The sequence below is a fragment of the Neltuma alba genome, unplaced genomic scaffold, assembly GCF_004799145.2.
Source record: "Neltuma alba isolate B1F8T4 unplaced genomic scaffold, ASM479914v2 tig00011335_pilon, whole genome shotgun sequence".
In the NCBI taxonomy this organism is placed as follows: domain Eukaryota; kingdom Viridiplantae; phylum Streptophyta; class Magnoliopsida; order Fabales; family Fabaceae; genus Neltuma; species Neltuma alba.
Window position 1 is genome coordinate 243774 of NW_021636037.1, and position 18322 is coordinate 262095.

At 33.5% G+C, this 18322-nt stretch overlaps 1 protein-coding gene across 11 annotated transcripts; it reads left to right on the forward strand.

Annotated features, from left to right (window-relative positions):
• Positions 1-3414: 3414 nt before the first annotated feature.
• Positions 3415-13172, forward strand: LOC114712078 (uncharacterized). Of its 11 annotated transcripts, XM_028896541.1 has the most exons (13): positions 3415-3751; positions 4188-4309; positions 5067-6026; positions 7027-7112; positions 7226-7317; positions 7504-7812; positions 7931-8443; positions 8699-8905; positions 8990-9368; positions 9484-9714; positions 9893-10017; positions 10618-11030; positions 11881-13172. In XM_028896541.1, exons 2-13 carry the CDS (start codon positions 4289-4291, stop codon positions 12910-12912), a joined length of 4368 nt encoding a protein of 1455 aa, XP_028752374.1. In that variant the 5' UTR covers positions 3415-3751; positions 4188-4288; the 3' UTR covers positions 12913-13172. The 11 variants fall into 11 exon arrangements, with proteins under 11 accessions (XP_028752374.1, XP_028752364.1, XP_028752367.1 ...); XM_028896531.1 differs by having other exon boundaries at positions 8699-9368; XM_028896534.1 differs by having other exon boundaries at positions 7510-7812; positions 8699-9368.
• Positions 13173-18322: the final 5150 nt, after the last annotated feature.

Consider the following 18322-nt stretch of genomic DNA (forward strand, 5'->3'; position numbering starts at 1 on the left):
TGTGTTGTGCAAATTTATAGTTCACATTTTTTTTTATCTAAACGGATATTTCAAAAGTAAAAAACAAATTTTTAATAAACATTGTTGCAAAATAAAAATTTATATTTTGTTTTTTGAGTTTTGGTGTCAGCTAAGAAATTGTGTAGGTTGCCAAAAAATAAACTGTAGGGGGATCAATCCATAGAAAATAATCGTTGGCGCACAAAAACAAAAAGGGCAAGAAAATAATCAAAACTAGCATGGCTATATTCAGTCCAGAAAAAAAAAAAAAAAAACTAACATGTCTGCATGGATTAAAGTTTGATGGATTTCATTTTTGATGTGGGTTTGTAATCAATTTTACCATGCATCCTATGTAGTTATAAAGTCTACGAAATTATGAATAAATAGTATATGGTTTTGTCATACTTTTATGATACATATATTATTAACATATTGTAAAGATGATATGTTGGCAAAAAAAAGAAGTAATAATGTTATACTATATGATAACCATATAATAGACCTGTAGTAAAAAAAAAGTTAATTTTGTCTGGCCAAAAATTAAAGGGTTAAAGGTTAAAAATACTAATAAAAATATATCAAAAATTTATTCAACACTATCAGTTTTTTTCTTTTTTTGGGATTCAAATCTATTAGTTTAAAAAGAGCTCAATAATGCCAGTATCATTAAAATTAACTAACGTTTGCTTTTTTTTTTAATTGTAGGACCCATTATTTTTTTAATGAAAGTACTAAAATATCTCCAGTTAAAACAAAAAAAGTTAAGAGTAAAAATACACAAATTTATACCAAAAATTTACCAAATATCATATAATTTTTATAAAAGTACTAAAATACCTCGATTTCAAAGGACTATTGCATTAGGAGCTGTTTGGCTCAGTATTTGGAGGGCAATAAGTTACTTTTTTTCAAGCGGAAGTTTGAAACATTTGTGGTGTTTGGGTTGGCAATGGAACAATCTCATTTTTGCATAAAAAGCTACAACACGTTATTAGTAAAAATTAATTACTTATGACTTATGACTTTTGAAATATAGACAGAAAAAAAATTAAGAAATTTAATACCTCCTCTGGTTTTTATTATAAGTCTTAAATAACTAATTTGTAGATAACAAAAAATCAGTTAAAATTAGCTGAAAATAATGAATAAGTTAGAAATATACTTTTGTTTTCAAATATACCTTTATAATAAATGATTAAAAAAAAAGAAAATATATGAGATCAATAGAAGCTTAGAAATAATTTAAAATTAGTATATTATGTAAATTGATTTTTTTTATTTTTACTTTTTAATAAAAGTCTTACTCATTTTAGCAATTTTACAAATTAAAATTACTTATTCAATCATAATCCAAACAACTTACTTTCACAAACTAACTTTTATAAAATCCAATTCAAATACAATTCACACCACCCAATTTAACTTTTACTCGATTTAAATTTTTTAAAAGTCAAATTGATAATAAACTATTTTTTCAATCGCTAATCCAAATAGATCCTAGATTGTGTTAGAGATTATTAATTATAATACATTTTTATAATTAAAATAACTTGTGTAAAAAAGTTTAAGCTGCAACGGTAAGTAATTTATCTACCCAATCTGTTTTTTAGTAAACATTATCGGTGTCTTTTGAAAATAAGTTGTTTGTATCAATAACATATAGAATTGTGTTTATCCTCAATTTTATATTATTAAATTTAGCAGTTAACCTAAAATTTATTTTACGTTAATGTTCAATTTTTTGGAGAATTTAAATCCACTTTTTGATAGTGAGACCCACAATATTTGTTATGAAAGTATCAAAATATCTCAAGTTAATAAAAAAAAAAAGAAATTACCATCTCCCTTTTACCTCTCCATGGTCTTGTTGGTTTATTTTCCTTCCAAGAAAAATGTCCATCCTATGGATTCAAATTTTTTATTTTGAACAAACTTTAGAGCATCCTCATGTATACATATGCATATACATATATATATATTATTGAGATTTAATTATAAGTTTTCTAAATTGAATAAAAAATCTCAAATATCAAATAAATACTAATTAAAAGAATAAAATGTAAATATCTATTTATTTTTACTTTATTTAACAATTTTCTAAAATTAAAACACCTCGGAAAAAAGTAATAATGATGCTAAATATAAAACATGATAAGTCACAAAAATGTTTAATCATTATATATAATATTTATGCTATTTTCAGCATAATTAATATGATAACTATAACAATTAGCTAGATTTTATTTAAAAAAAAGGATAAAAAATGTGTCGATCAAGAAAAAATTTATTAAGCAACATCAATAATCTTTTTTAATTATGAAGATTGGGATATAAAAATAAATCTTTAATACACTCCTACGCAATAACCCTTTGAGATTAGGGTATTTTGATACGTTAATTAAAAATTATACAGTGTTTGATGAACTTTTAGTATAAGTTCATGAGTATTTTTTATCCTTAATTTTTTTTCTTTAATTGGGGATATAACTGGTAAAAAAACAAATTTTAATGACGCTAATATTATTTAGCTCTTCTTAAATTTGGACGGATAGATTTTAACCCAAAGAAAATCATGGTGGTGGATAAACTTTTAGGACACTTCCGGTATTAATATAAGACTTAATTATTGAATTGATTTGCTCCTAGATATAAAATTTATTTTTCATATTTATCAATTTTTTCTAAATTACTTTTATTGATACTCCCTCATTTATACTTAAATAGGAGAGGAATGGATGATGTTATGAAAGATAATTATAGTATTTTAAAAAAATATATCATATTTTATAATTAATTGACTTATATAATTTTTTTTAATCTAATTAAATTAATTAAATAGATTTTATATTAAGAATTAAAAAAAAAAAAAGAAACTTGTATACCGTATTCGGGCAATCAGCAATGGAAATGTGAGGGTGAGACGCATGCCACAGGGGCGTTACTGCTGACCCACGCAACCCTCACGCGCACCTTTCTCACGTGTTCAGTTCAAATTCACACGCAACTCAGCGATACGTTTCAGGAACCTTACACGTGCGGAGCGTACCCTTCATTCCCCTTGACTTATGAAACAAAAATAAATCAAGAAAATTATTGCAAAAGAAAAAAAAAAAAAAAGCATCTTAAACGGAAAGACTCGCATAAATTCTACAAGCAAGAAAATTTGTAGGTTCAGATTTACTTACATTTACTGTGAATTTTCTTTTTTGTCCATTTTAGAAAAATTTAGTGAGTTAAAAGGAAAAATTTTCAGAGAAGTAAAACGTATCTGGATCCAGAAATTTTAGAAAGATAGAGAGAGAAGGGGGTGGTTTAAGCCAGCTTTATTAGATGGATTCTCTTTCTCTTTAATAAAAAATACTGTTGCAAGTTTTTTTTTTTTTTTTCACCTTCAGATCAGAGGCCGTGGAAGGCAGAGAAAGAAAATCCACCTATTTATTGGTATAGTAATTGTTATATATAAATTCAAAACAATTGCATCAGATCCTCTGTAATATGCATATCTAAGTACATGTTCATCTGGGTGTTGTCTTCTGTTCTGTACCTTTTTACTTTGAATTCGGGTTCGGTGGTCGTCACAGTGAAAACTCTGATATCCTACAAGTTCTAGGGCAGAGATTTCTGCGACTGATATCGACATCGGAGTCACTGGGCCTCTGATGGCCGTCGGCAATGACCGAAACCTTGGAGTATATTTGCAATGCGACTCTGATGATTTTAAAGCAAGGGGCGTGTCAATTATCTCCCGGTTAGGGTTTCATTCTGATTGTTGCAAATTAGTTGCTACATGTATCTTTGTACTTGTTATTAGTTGTTATACGTATATGTCAATTATTTCCCAGTTGTTATTAGCTATTCATTGATTATCTACAATTAATATGAATATCGTTTTTTATGGTTTTGATACGAATATGTTGGCGAAGCTGGTTACTTGTTCAAATAGGATTAACTAATTGACTGTTGGTGGGTTTAGGGTTTGAAACCCTTTAATCGAATAGTTTTGGTGTTTTGATGGAATCTTCATTAACGGGTTTGTTAGTCCACTAGGTTCCCTTGCGGTGGTTGCAATGATTGGGTGTTTACGGGATTCTTTTGGTTACCAATGTACTGGAAGGATCATTGCTAAGTGTTTTTTCTTCTTAGTTGGGCGGTTGTTGTTAATGATGTTTGGATCTACTTTCTAGATGACAGCAATATTGAGATGGAGTTTCTGTATGCCAGGACCCGTGGATGAAGAGATCATATTCAGGAGCGTATGGTGAGATAACATGGTGGCTAAGATTATATGTCTCGTACTTGCCTTCTGTTGAGCTCCAATTAGTCTTGTGTATCATTCTTTCCAGTTATATATTAAGAATTCTAGTTTATTGATTTTGGCCATGTTACTATGGTGGCTGATCCATGCTGAATTCTACACGGATAAGACTTCAATTCTGACCTATGTTGTTTTGTTTCTTTTCTATTTTTATTGGAGACTATTTATTAGTGAAAAGTAAAGTTATTGGGTATATGAACTCCTTCTTAAGAGGGCGTTACAAGAGGAACAAAACAAAAGCAAAAAAAGTTGGCATTAGCTCAAGGGAGCTATTCAATCTTTCCATGTACGTCAAAGAAGCCTTTTAAAGAATAAATCAGTTGAGAATTTTAAATTATCTTGCGATTGCTAATCCTTCCTACCTACAGAAGTAGCCAGGGTAAGCATTTATGTCTGACGATAATTTTAGCATTACTTTGCCCAAAACCTTGAAAATTGATTTGGGAAGATCTCAAATTTAGTTAGATAAACTGCTGCTAGTGATCCCTGCAACGCAGGCCAGTGTAACCAGTATTTGATGAACTTACAAATACATGCACAAATATTATCAGATAAAGTTTGATGTGGCTTTTGTGTTTCTCCCAGATCATTAGCGTTAGTCCCTATGTACTATGCAATCTAAAGTTTCAGCTTTTAACATCGGGGAAAGTCTTAGCCTTGCAAAAAAGATTATTGAGCGCTAGATTCTGTTTATTTGGAGTTTGAATCAAAGGTTTCACCTTTCTTCTTACTTATTATTTGTTTGAAGGTATCACCTGGATCTGGAAAGACAACCGTCAGATATCCTATGACTCAGAACACTGATATGAGACGTGAATCAGGGACTTGTAATGTGTGTTCAGCTCCTTGTTCATCTTGTATGCATTTTAACCGAGTTTGCATGGGGTCAAAGGTTGAGTTCTCTGATGAAAATTGCCGTTTAGTGGGGAGTAACCATTATTCTATGGATGAAGGTGATATATCTTCTATTAGGAGCAGGGCTCATGAAAGCATTCAGCATGCTGACGTGCTCAGTGTCAATTCCAGTCATGATTCTCTATCTGAAAATGCAGATAGTAAACTGACTTTGTCAAGTAAGTGTCAGGAGTCTAAGTACCTAGAAGGTCTTGATGATAACACTTCTTGTATTAGTAGAGCCAGTGAGGTTAATTTAGCAAATGGTAGCCATTCCAAGAATGCAGACAGGAGAAATGTATCTTGTAGTTCGGCTTCAGTTAATATCTTAGGGGCAGAAGGATCTGGGAGTGCACAATCTTTTGACATGTGTGGCTTACCTGAGATTCCTCCTTCAAAAGATGTTGATACCATTGAGAGCTCGCCTCAGGTACAAGGCAATGATTCAAAGTCTCAATGTGTCAAGTCTCATTCAACTATTCCCAGATTAATGGACGTGGAAAGAGATGCACGTTCTCTTATTCCAGAAAAACCTGAATGCTTCACAGAAAATACTGATTCACCATTGAGAACAGTGATAGCAAATTCGGTTGTTTCTGGTGAGAAACCTCTTGTTGATGGTAGCTCCTCAGCTTCATTAAAAATAGATTCCAAGTCAGAAGCTGATGCTGTCAATGGAGGCATTCCAGGTGAAGCTCGTAATGATGAAGTCCAAGATGAGCAGGATAAAGCTGAGAAACCACTTGAATCACTTGGCATGGAGGATCCTCGATCTGAAGATGAGAGTGATGAATCAGATGTTGTTGAGCATGATGTGAGTACCCTTCTTATACTTCCATGTTGTTTGTTTATTTATTTGCTCTATTAGAAAAGGAGATGATATTTCATCAAAAAAAAAAAAAGGAGATGATATTGCTGACTCCAAGTACATGATTAGACAACTAAATAATTAGTACGAAAACAAGTCACAGAATTCACCAGCTCACAAAAGCATATAAATCCCTTTGCAAAACTGATATATTTCCCCCTTCCTTGTGGGATAAAAGCCATTAACATTAAACAATGAACACAAATGTCTCATGGTACACATGATGGCCAAAAGATTAAGGTGCCACGCGCCAACAAAAAGTGTGGCACAATTCTGTTATTTTATTTCTACTTCAGTAAGGTATGGTTTTATGGTCACTAACTGTTTTAGTTGTACAAGACTCCTAAAAGCATTCAGTCTTTAGTTTTATATTCATAAAATTGATATGATATTTTGATGTGCCATCTCATGTGACACTTTGGTAATTGAATTGCAAAAACCATATGAAGTTCCATTTTATTTAATTAGTTGATCAGGTATGAGCTGTGCTTATACATTGGCTGCTTAAAGTAGCAAGGAAAATAAGTATAAATATGAAGAAACATGCACTTAGCTCTCTATGATCCTGAGCTATATGTTACTTTATGTATAAAGGGAATCAGAAACAGTAAACAATTCTGAAATTACTTATAATGTTCTTCTGAATTGAAACATTCACATTATAGACAAGCAACCTTTTCTTGAGCTAAAATCCTAAATTTTAATTTGGAAATGAAATGCTGAGTATCAAAGGGATATATGTTTAAAGACCTTTACAACTAAATAAATTGTAAATCTTTGATTCCCTAATTACATAACTTGATTTTCCCTGGTACAATATCAGTCTATCAGCAGTAATGTTATTAATTTTTTACAACTGCTTTCATTTCGCATTAGAATTTTTTTCCTTGTGTTTGCTAATGTAGCAGAATATATTAAACGGTCAGTTTCATTGATTGGTAAATAGGTAAAAGTTTGTGATATCTGTGGAGATGCTGGTCGAGAAGACCTGCTTGCCATATGTAGTAGGTGTAGTGATGGTGCAGAACACACGTAAGCATAACATTTTAAACCATATCTTTTTTTCCCCCCAATTTATTAGTGCAAATCTCATCAGAAGGGGGCAAAGCAAAGAAAGTCTTGACAGTCTTATTTTTTCCAATCAGTTATTGCATGCGAGAAATGCTTAAGAAGGTCCCTGAAGGAGACTGGCAATGTGAAGAATGCAAATTTGCAGAGACATATAATCAGAGGCTAGGTAAGAGTTAAGTTATGCATAAAATTAAAGAAGATTTAGTCATGGTGGCTGACATATTTATCTCTTTCTGGATCTGGAGTATGCATGGCTTCAGTTTTCATATTGAGGGTAGGAAGTATATAAGTGCCCTTGCTAGCTTTGGGTCCATGGTTATATGCTGACGTATTCATGGGAACAAATTTCATGGTTCAGATGTTGAAGAAAGAAAAATTTCAAAAGTTAGTTCAACATCACAACATTCTGGCAAGAGGCTGACTGAGAATATAGAACCGACTCCTCTAACAAAAAGGCAGGCTCTTGAATCAAGCTCAGGTTCACCGAAGTCATCAAGCCCCAAGAGAATAGTTGCACTTTCTCAAGAATCTTCATTAAAGAGCTTAGATAAAGGTAAAGTGAAGACTGATAATCAGATGCCTATTCGAAATCACTCTGGCAGTGATAACACGGAAACAGCTTGTTCTCCTTCTGCTGGCCCTCGGGGTCTACTTCGAAAGGGTATGGATTCACCTATCCTATATTGTGCATGATTCTTATTTTTTGTACCTATTTAAGTTCCGCAAAAATTTGTCATCCTATGTTTAATTATTTCCATCATATTTGCTTCCATGAATAGGTATGCTGTTGAAATCTAATTCATTCAACGTGTTAAATTCAAAGCCTCGAGTCAAACCTGTTGATGATGTTGTTCCCCAAAAGCTGAAAGGGCCTGGTGAAAATACTTCTAAGAATATGGAGACACCTGCCCGGATGATAGGAAAATCTGTGTCATTTAAATCCATGCATTTGGGTCGTTCAAGTACAACTGCATCAAAAGTTAAATTGCTTTCATCAAAATCTGTACCCGCTCAAGATTTGAAAGGAACAAGGCTTGCAAAAGACTCCAGTGCCTTTGACAAGAAAAGTCTTTCTAGGGTTGATCGACCAGTGGTTTGCTCAACAACGGCTACCTCTGTTGTTTCAACACCCAAAGGTGACCAGAAGAACTCAACTATTAGTGAAACTATTAAATCTTCATCAGTTAGCAACAACCGAGACTTGAAGGTGAATCAAGATGGAAAATTAAGTACCTTATCAAAGTCTATTAGTAATGTAGGCCGTAAAGGTGTAGAACCTCAAGTCTGTTCAGGTAAGATCTTGATTGAGAGCATGTTATGTTTGTTATAGTATTTCACCATCCATGTTACATCTTTCTTCTTCCTTTATCAATATGCTGCTGCTGCTGTTTTGGTTTCAATGCAATATATGAGCTTTACCCTTGTTTTAGAATCAGTAGGAGAGCAGTTTGCATTGTTTGATTATGTCCGTGTAAGACAAGTCTAAATATATTATCTGCAAGGGTATTTCTTACTTAGTTTTTTTTTTTTTTTTTGGAACTTTCTAGGGAGGATATATACCAGTGGTGATGAATCTGTACAAGATGTGCAGCCTCGATTACGAGAAACAGCTAATCCAGTTGAGAAATCCAGAGACACCTCTAGTGACTGTGTGAAGACAGATGCCATTGCTACTTCCAAAGGATGCTGTCAAAAGTGTAAGGAGTCTGGTCATACTACAGAATGTTGCACAATTGGTAAAATCCAAGAATCTGGTAATGAAGTTTCTGTTGCTACCACAAGTAGTTATATAGAGGAAATGCATAAAAGTGATAATGTGAAAGCTGCTCTCCAAGCAGCTTTGCTTAGAATGCCAGAAATATACAAAAAGAAAGAAGTGGCTAATCAAATGGATGAGCTTGGCGCAGACTTGAAATGTGAAGCCACAACTCAAGACCAAGTATTGGTTTCTTGCACACCAAAGTATAGCACATCTGGTGAAGAAATTCACGATGGGCAGGACACTATTGAGAGCTCTGCAGCTGCATCTTTGAAATGCATATCTGATGAAAAGCAGCTTAACTTAAACCAAAATGATTCTTGTTCTCAATTAGGAAACCCAGGTGTTGTTGGCTCTTCCATTGGAAAGAATGCTGTGAGAGACTTTCCTAGTCAACCTTTGGCGATCTCATGTGTTCTATCAAAGATGGCTGTTCCAGAATATGAATGCATCTGGAAGTAAGGAACTTCATGCCTGAGCTTCCTTGTCTTTTACTTTTAGATTTGTTTTATACGATATTACTCTATATGTACTGTCAAGGTGGGCTATATGAGATTTTTTGTTGGCATTCAGGGGTATCTTTGAGCTGCATAGGAGCAGAAAGCCTCCTGACTTGTGTCCTGGACTTCAAGCGCATTTGTCCGCTTTTGCTTCCACAAAGGTTCTTGAAGTGGTGAACAAATTACCATCCAAAATTTCTCTCTGTGAAGTTCCTCGCTTGAGCACATGGCCTTCACAGTTTCATCAAGGTGGTGCTAAAGAAAATAATATCGCACTTTACTTCTTTGCCCAAGATGTTGAAAGGTAAGAGTATGGATATTGTTCTTTTGTAGGAAAGTTGTGGAAAATGACCTTGGAAGATGAAATTTAAAGGAATGGCTTAATTAACCACTGGTGGTGCTGATCTTTTTTTCAGCAGTTTTCATGAATTTTATGGCTTATACAACTTTATGTTCTTAATGATTTTTTTTCCCCCTAATAGTCATGAGAAACACTATGGCGTTCTTTTGGATCACATGATGAGGAATGACTTGGCACTTAAAGGAATCTTTGATGGTGTTGAACTGCTCATATTCCCATCCAATCAGCTTCCTGAAAAATCACAGCGTAAGGAATACTGTTGACTTTTCTGTCAAATTGCTCCTGCCTCCCATGGTAGACAACTCTCTGATGGATTCTCATGTCTTTGGGGCCTATGGTGAAATTTATGCTTATGTTAATGCTTTGTAAAAAATTGATTAATGTGCAACTTTGGAATGTATTGAGGAGATATCACAAATAGTAACTGTATTAAATTGTATTTACTGACGAATTTTGTTATTTTCCATTTAACAAATTGTTACAAGTACTATTATCTGGAATTTAGTTTAGGCACTAGAGATAACAAATTGTTACAAGTATTATGATCTGGAATTTAGTTTAGGCACTAGAGATAGTTTACTTATGCATCTTCATAATTTATAGTGTTCCATGTGGAAAAAGTTTACTTATGCATCTTCCTAATTTATAGTGTTACGTGGAAAACTGTGACTGTCATAAGTCATTTTTCCACTAGAGTATTATGGATGTGTCCAATGTGGCTTTTTAAGGGTCCATGAGGGGTTAGATTTACATCTATACATTATTGTTTTCAAAATAGAAAATGTGCTTAAATTCACTTGCAGCAACATGTTTCAAGATTGCTAAACAATCTCATCATTATTGCAGGTTGGAATATGTTGTTTTTCTTATGGGGTGTGTTTAGGGGAAGAAGGATAAATCATTCAGATTCTGCGGAAAAGACTTGTATTCCTGCCTCGAGTATGATGCCAGTGAAAAAGGATTTTCCCACTGCCATTATGACTTTGTCTGAGGTCCACTGCTCACCAAAGCGAATGGATGAACAGTCAATTGCTGCGGATATGGCATGTATGGTTCTACCATCTAGTTCCCTAGACCAGAATCGCGCTCCAGTTGGTAGGGATGTTGATGTAAAAGAATCTAATATTGACCAGACACACTCAGGCTCACAAGTAAACTTAGAGGAGCAAGATGGTAAAATTGACACCAAACCTACATCAAGCAGTCTGGCTAGTGGTACACATTTCAGTCAAGAGTTGAAATCTACTGGCTCATATATGGTAATGTTTATATCCTTATATGACTGATTCAGTAGATTAGAGTTTCTCTTTATGCCTGATATAAATTATGTTAGTTGCACTTCGTAATGGTGTTAAATTGTTGATCTGATGGAGATTCCTCAATTTTTTTTCCTGTCAAATATTGTGAAGAACGTGGTTTGCTAATTTGACTTCACGGATTAAGACTGCAGTAGAGATAGCTTTCCATAATTTATGTTTGGTTCTGTGGTCCTGAGATGAGTTTTCTTTGCTGTATTTGCTGGTCTAAAAGCGCATGTTGGTCAGAGGTTTGGTTGAATCTACTGATCTTAATGAAATAATCAAGAGACATGTAAAAGGAGGGTTGTGGAATGGTATGAGATCTAATTTTACTATTTCTATGAAGAGGAGGACAAATAAATAGAATAATTTTCTGTGTGGTTAAATGCCTACTGCAGGATGTAGCAGGATGAAATTGGTAGTTGCTATTAGGGCATATTTTATTTCTTGACTTTGCTGGTGATAATTTCATTGAGATCACAAATAAACAGTTAATGCTTTCTAGACTAGACTAACCCTCTATTCCCTGAAAAATATCATTAATTTAATTATACACTGGATTAAAAAAAAGAAAGAAAGAGAACATATAGCTGAGTCCTGAATTTCTTTATTTTGTAATAAAATTAGCCCATTTGTGAGCCAACATTGGGACTAAAGTGAACCTAAATGAAGTAAAAAGAGGGCTTAATTGTGCATTACTACAAAGCTCAAGCTGGTGATATTTTCAGGGGTCAAAATGTGAATTGTTATATATGTTGTGAATTGCTTTTCATTTTTTTTTGTTTTTGTTTTGAAATATCGCTTCATGCAGAAAGGTAGCCCACTGGAATGTGGACCAGAAAAGGAGTCTGAATCTTCTCCTGAAGCAATGGGAGCAAATGTTACGAATATGATTATGGAAACTGAAGTTGATCCGGGTATATCCGTTAACGAAGAGAAGTCTTTGCCTTCAGGGATTCCTTCTCTTGGCTCTCAAGAGATATGTGTTGCAACCACTGCCAGTGAGGACAGATTTTCTGAGAGAATGGCAGGTGATAGCAACCAACAAAGGCGTAAAAAGCAACAAAAAGATGATCAGTATATTGACTTTGAGACTCTTCAGGCAGAGCCAACTGTAGAAGGGGTGAAGCTTCAGCAGCCTAATGATGAAAGGTTTCGGCACATTGATCTAATGGACACTGCTATGCAGACTTCTGCAGTTACTTGCAAGAGACTTTGGAGCGAGGCAGACGTCAAATTGGAAGATGGAGAAAATTCTAGCAAGAAGCTGAAAACAGATGATTGTGGAGCTTATGGATGTAGCAGTTCTGGAGGTAGAGATTCTTATGGGAACAGTTTTGCGTCACATGCAAATGATCTTGGTACCGGCTCTTCAATTAAGGACAAAGGATGTGATGAAATCTGTGATGAGAAAATCATCCTGGAAGACTCGGGAACAATGGAAAGAACTTTCTTTCCAGTTGATGCGCATGACGTTAATGATTCTCATTTGGGTCCAAATAGCTCGTCGTTGAAAGGGCCTCATGTGTATGACGATCAATTTCATGACGAGATACCAAATTTAGAACTTGCTTTAGGGGGTGAAATGAAACCAACACATAAAGGAATGCTGCCTTTCCTTGCTGGGGAAATAGAGAAGAAGCATTGTCAGGAAAAGCCTCCAGATTGCTTGGCAGATGAGCAAGAGGATGATGGTGTTGCGGCATCTCTCTCTCTTTCATTATCATTTCCATCGGTTAACAAAGAACGCGTTAAAACTGTTACAAAAGCAGAGCAGCTTTTGCCTGATGGGCGCCATGTGAATACCTCGTTGCTCCTTTTTGGGAAATTTGCGCACAAATAAATCTGCTGGTAATTTAATCATGTACATTACCCCTCCCTAGATGCTGCGTTAAAGCTACAGCCTACAGCCCATTGTGAAATGATAATATTCGCCAGCAAGATTTGATAAGTTTTTCACTTTTGTTTTGATACATGTTTTGTATTAGGTTTTTGGTTTCAAAATATGCACAGTTAACGGCTGTTTGTATATAGTGAGAATTCAAGCCGATACAATATCAAAATGTTTCTAGGAATCTACCGCGGAGCACTCTTTGCCCTGGACCTGGTTCCGTTGCTTGCATTTTCCGTTGTACTGGTCATCAACCCTCCGGTGGTGTTTGGTATTAGATGTTGGAAGTTTGCTTAGGGCAATGTTGCCTTAGCGGCTAGCGCCTAAAGCTGAGGTGAGGTGCTATGCCAAACAACTCTGACAAGCCTGACGCCTCCGCCGGATTAAATGTTGTGCTGGAAAAATAGTTAATGGTGTTGAACATATTTTAACCCAAAATAATAATTTCTAAAGCATTATCATGATGCTCTCGTCTATTCAAGTGTTCAAATATTGATTAGAGTAAAAGTCAAAGATATTAATTTCTCCTCTATTTAATGAAAATTACATATACTTTTATTTCATTTTAAAAGCTTATATAAACCTTCTTTAAAATTAAAATATATGTTGCACAAATTTTCGTTCTAGTTTTTAGATTCAACTTTCATCTATCTAATTGTTAATTAACCATTAAATCATAGTGTTCATCTATTATTTTTTATCCAAAGCCCCTTCTTACTACAAATATTACTTAATAATTATTATTTAATCACACGACATATATTTTGAAGTTAAAAAGCAATTTTTATACGTATTTAATATTTTTGGTTATACTATTAAATCAATTGCCATATTAAAAATTTAATTAATTTTGAAATTACAAATTCTTATTTTACAATGAATTTAAATGTTTAATCTTGTTTATTTATTAAAAACTTCCTTATGTAATCTTTTAAATATGTCTTTTCAGACACTAAGAATCAATAGTAATTAAAAAAATGTTTTGTAATCGCATGTGTTACCCGTATATATATTTTTTCAATTAAATTATAAAGTTGTATCTTAATTTAGTAAATCTAGTAAAAATATTAAATAGATAATTAATAAATGTTAATGGCAAAAGATAAATCAAAGATTAAATGTAATGAGGGTAAAATAGTAAACAAGATTGATCCTGATATGATTTTTAATTAAAAAAAATGTTTAAAGAATCTTTCTAGAATATTTTTTTTAACGGTGTTAATGGTCTAGATTAAAATTAAAATGTATCTTTTCAAAGTAGATGAAAAATATATGTAATTAAGATAAAACATGATAGTGATCAGAGCATTTTACTCACTTAATTACTATTGATTCGTAGTGTCTGAAAAGACTTTGAAGCATGTTGGTTTAAACTCAAAAAAATAAATTGATTTTTAAATTATTAAAAAAAGAGTAATTGTAATTTAACTCAACTCAAAATATTTAAATAATAAATAACATAAAAATTTTTTAATAAAATAATTATTTTAAATAATTTATCAAAATAAGTTATAAAATAAGTTCCCCCCCCCCCCAACTAATGATATATTTTGAAAAGCTTAAACAAGGCAAGAAAAACAACTAAATCTTTCATGTTTAACTGAATTAATATCACTCTTAACAAAAATTAAACAAAATGGTCTTTAATTTACTCGAATGTTTATCACCTGCCATGAAAGTGAGATATCACAGGGAACACTGAAAGTGAAAATGACAAGGAGTAAAGTAGAAGGTATTGGTCGAGGAAAAGACTGCCTTCACCATCAATTTTTGTAGTGAAGTGTGTTTCGAGCTGAAAATGCGACAAATCCAACTGGCAGGGATCTGCTTCCTTTTGACCTTTGTACCCTAAAAGAAATTAATTTCTGCTATGGTGGAAAAAGAAGGGTTGGGGGGGGGGGGATTTACTCGATTAGATGTAGATTAAGCTACTATGAAGAAATTAAACATAAAAAGAGAGAGGTAGGCAAGAAATGGATTTGAAAGTTGAAACTACACGTTCCACAGCTCATGAATTTTGACCAAAGCATCATATTCACACATAAAAATTGATGTTATTAACAGTATTTTCTTTTCCCAAAAACTTATTTGACTGGCAGGGGTAAAAAAATGCGACGGTAGGTTTAAGTTTATTTATATACACATTTGCTTTGCACTCGACATGATTTCCCTTGGTAAATTATATACACCTTTAGATTTTCTACAATTTGTCAATCAAACGCGAAAAACCTACCATAAAACCTTCCAAACATCGAAAACACAAGAAACCTGTCAAGCGTGAATTCAGGACCAGAACGGTGTCGCCTATTGTTGTGAGAAGGTTCATGATTATGCCCCCTAAACAGTGATTATATGTTATTCAATGAAGAAAGGCGGCACTAAAGATGAAGATTATTTGTTAATGATTAAAGGAAATTAATATTACACTCTTTCGGTCATTAATATAATACCTAATTGTTGAATTGATTTTGATCCTAAATATAAGATCTATTTCTCATATTTATTAATTTTTTCTAAATTACCTTTATAGATAATCTCTCAATCATAATCAAGTAGAAGATAAAATGAGGATATTAAGGAAGATGATTATAGTGTTTTAGAAAAAACATGTCATATTTTGTATAATTAACTAACTTACCTAACTTTCTTAATCTAATTAAATTAGTTAAATAGGTCTTATATATTAAACAAATAATAATTAATTAGAGACCATATATTACTCCTGCTTTTGAGACGTGGCTCTAGATTTTGGAAGCCTAACCCATCTTCCAATTTGAATTAGCATTTGGAAATATTTCTGTGGTCATATGCCCTCTCTTCCTGTGTGCCAATAAGTTTCTATATATGTTGCTGATCTTTAATCAAGACACTGATATATGCATGCATGTATGTACACTTACCATGAACAGGGGGGCTCACGAATTTTAATTATGGTATGATAACTACTAATTTGTTTTACCCAAAAATTCGCCTTCAATAAGTGTTTGGCTTTTTCAAAAAAAAGAAAAAACAATTCTTCACTTGATGCTTTCGTTTAAAAAAAATTTTGAAAAAAACAAAGAAAGAAAGAAAAAGTGGTCGAAAACTGGCAGAAAAGAAAAGATGGAAATGTAGTTAGCTAGGGGGATTACTGAGCGAAGAGAGCTTCTTTTTTTTTAATTTTTGATACAAATGAGCGAAGAGAGCTGTGAAAGGTTGAGAGAATGCATTTGTGAGTGAGGGCCACAAAAAGAATAAAATAAAATAAAAGAGGATATATAGAAGCGATTGCTGTGGTGGTGGTCTTCGTTCCAATGCACTCATCAAATCATATAACATGACCATTACAAAGCCTGTGTAAGCATGCATATTCTCTGGTATTATCATTTAAAAGGGCTTCATGTCATGGCTTAGCTTCTCTGATTGGTGTCAGAGGAGGATGTTTTTGGTCGTATTGTTTCTATTTTCTCTTGGGGTTAAAATTGATTCACCAGAAGTCACTCACAACTACAAGGATTCTGGATCACACAGTCAGGTGTACGTCCACCTCATCAGACATCAGCTATTTGATCTCTATCACTTGTATATTTTGTTTAATAAATCAGACCGGCTCCATATTCGACCAATCATAACAAAAGAAAGAGACACCATGTTCTTGTATCGTTGTTATTATTATTAGTATTTCCCCTCATGCCATACAAATACACGAATGTGCATGTACACTGACTACCCCACTATCATCCATTGTGCTCTCCATGTGCCTTCTATGTATATGCTATTCTCCTCCATCCCCATTTGTGCTAGCTTTCTCTCTCTCTCTCTCTCTCTCTATATGTGTGTGTGTGTGTGTGTGTGTTTATATTTATATAATATAATAATACTATTGCCCTGTATCAATGTTAGACTGTCTGGCCGGGCAAATGTCAGATAATTAAAAAGTTCTTCTCTTGAAGCTTATTGTGACCTTCCACATGTGGGTGTAGACACGGAAACCGGCATCATCTCCTCTTAAATTTATACAAGTAATGATCCGATCCCAGTGGATTTGTCATCAATAAGTTAGTTGGCCTGGGACCGTTAGTAGTTTTTTCTGGTAAAGTCCGTTGCCTTTTGGATCTGCAATATATTAATTCATTAATGCCTCCATCAATTATTTCCTCAAAATATTTAAGTTTTCCTCACAAGTGGAGCACAGAATTATTCGCGTACATACGTGTTATCAGCTTCCAAACATTGATATGTAAATTTTTTTTTTAAAAAAATAAAAGTAGTTAATCCTAGACATAGATAATTTATTGGTGGCCACTATATATCATGTTTTTATACGTAACCCTAGCTTTTTGTATCCCTTTTCTTATTGATACAAAGCTTTCGTATAGTATATCTTTATAATTTATGCTTAATTATTTGGGCATATGACTGCTGAGTAGCAGTACCGAAATGGAAGGCGTTGTAAGATGTGAGAAAACATTGGTTTGCAGAGTATGAATCACGAGACACGTTTAATCTGAACAGAACACCGTTGCTAATTAAATGAATGCTCTGATATTATTGGTACTATATATTAGTTGCTTTATAGATTATCTACATATAGTATCTTCTACTAGAGAAAAATGGACCAATGAATCCTGAAATATCTCCAGGTCCATGGGATAATTGAGTTTGATGAGTACTCAAGTTAGACATAGACAAACCATTTATCATCGCCCCACTAAGAATATAATATATGTTTGAAGATATTATTTATTTATAGAACCAAATCTAGTCGTTGCACAAAACCTGAATTTAAAGTTGTACCCCCCCAAAAAAAAAAACATGACACTGATAATGGTCCACTATCTCCCGGGACAACCAATGTAACAAGAGCACATGGAGCGCGCTTGCTCATTGAATTGAAGGGCTACACAACACACACGCACACACGCACCACTTTCTAAATTCCATCATTCATTCCCATTTAATCCTACGGTTAATATACAATTAATCGCTTTTACCTCTTCTTCTTTCGTAGACCTAGAGAATTAATCATGTGTCTGATCAATTAATAATTTTAAGAATTCTTCCTATTACAAACTCCAAGAGTACGTTGACATTAGTTTGTACATGTTATTTTAATTAGTTATTTGAGTGTGCATGCGCGTAGGTACGTGCTTGCTTGTGAAATTTTCTTCTGGCTACCAGAGGATCCTATTCCTGCGGGATTGATCGCTACTATTCACTGAACATAGAGTCTCTTCTTGGAACGCAACTAACCTTGAATAATCCTTTTAGCTTAGCTTGAATTAATTAATCTGATAACCATAAGCAAGTTCCATTACTATATATCCCTCTCTTATGCATTGATCATTTTAATTTCCCCGTGTTGGGCTGTTCCGGAGGATGA

Bases quoted from the DNA above. Each gene is read 5' to 3' on its own strand.
- LOC114712078 (XM_028896531.1), top strand. From the start codon at position 4,289: ATGTCTCGTACTTGCCTTCTG. The intron at 6,027-7,026 runs GTGAGTACCCTT...ATTGGTAAATAG, and splicing joins CAGATGTTGTTGAGCATGAT to GTAAAAGTTTGTGATATCTG. The intron at 7,318-7,503 runs GTAAGAGTTAAG...ACAAATTTCATG, and splicing joins GACATATAATCAGAGGCTAG to GTTCAGATGTTGAAGAAAGA.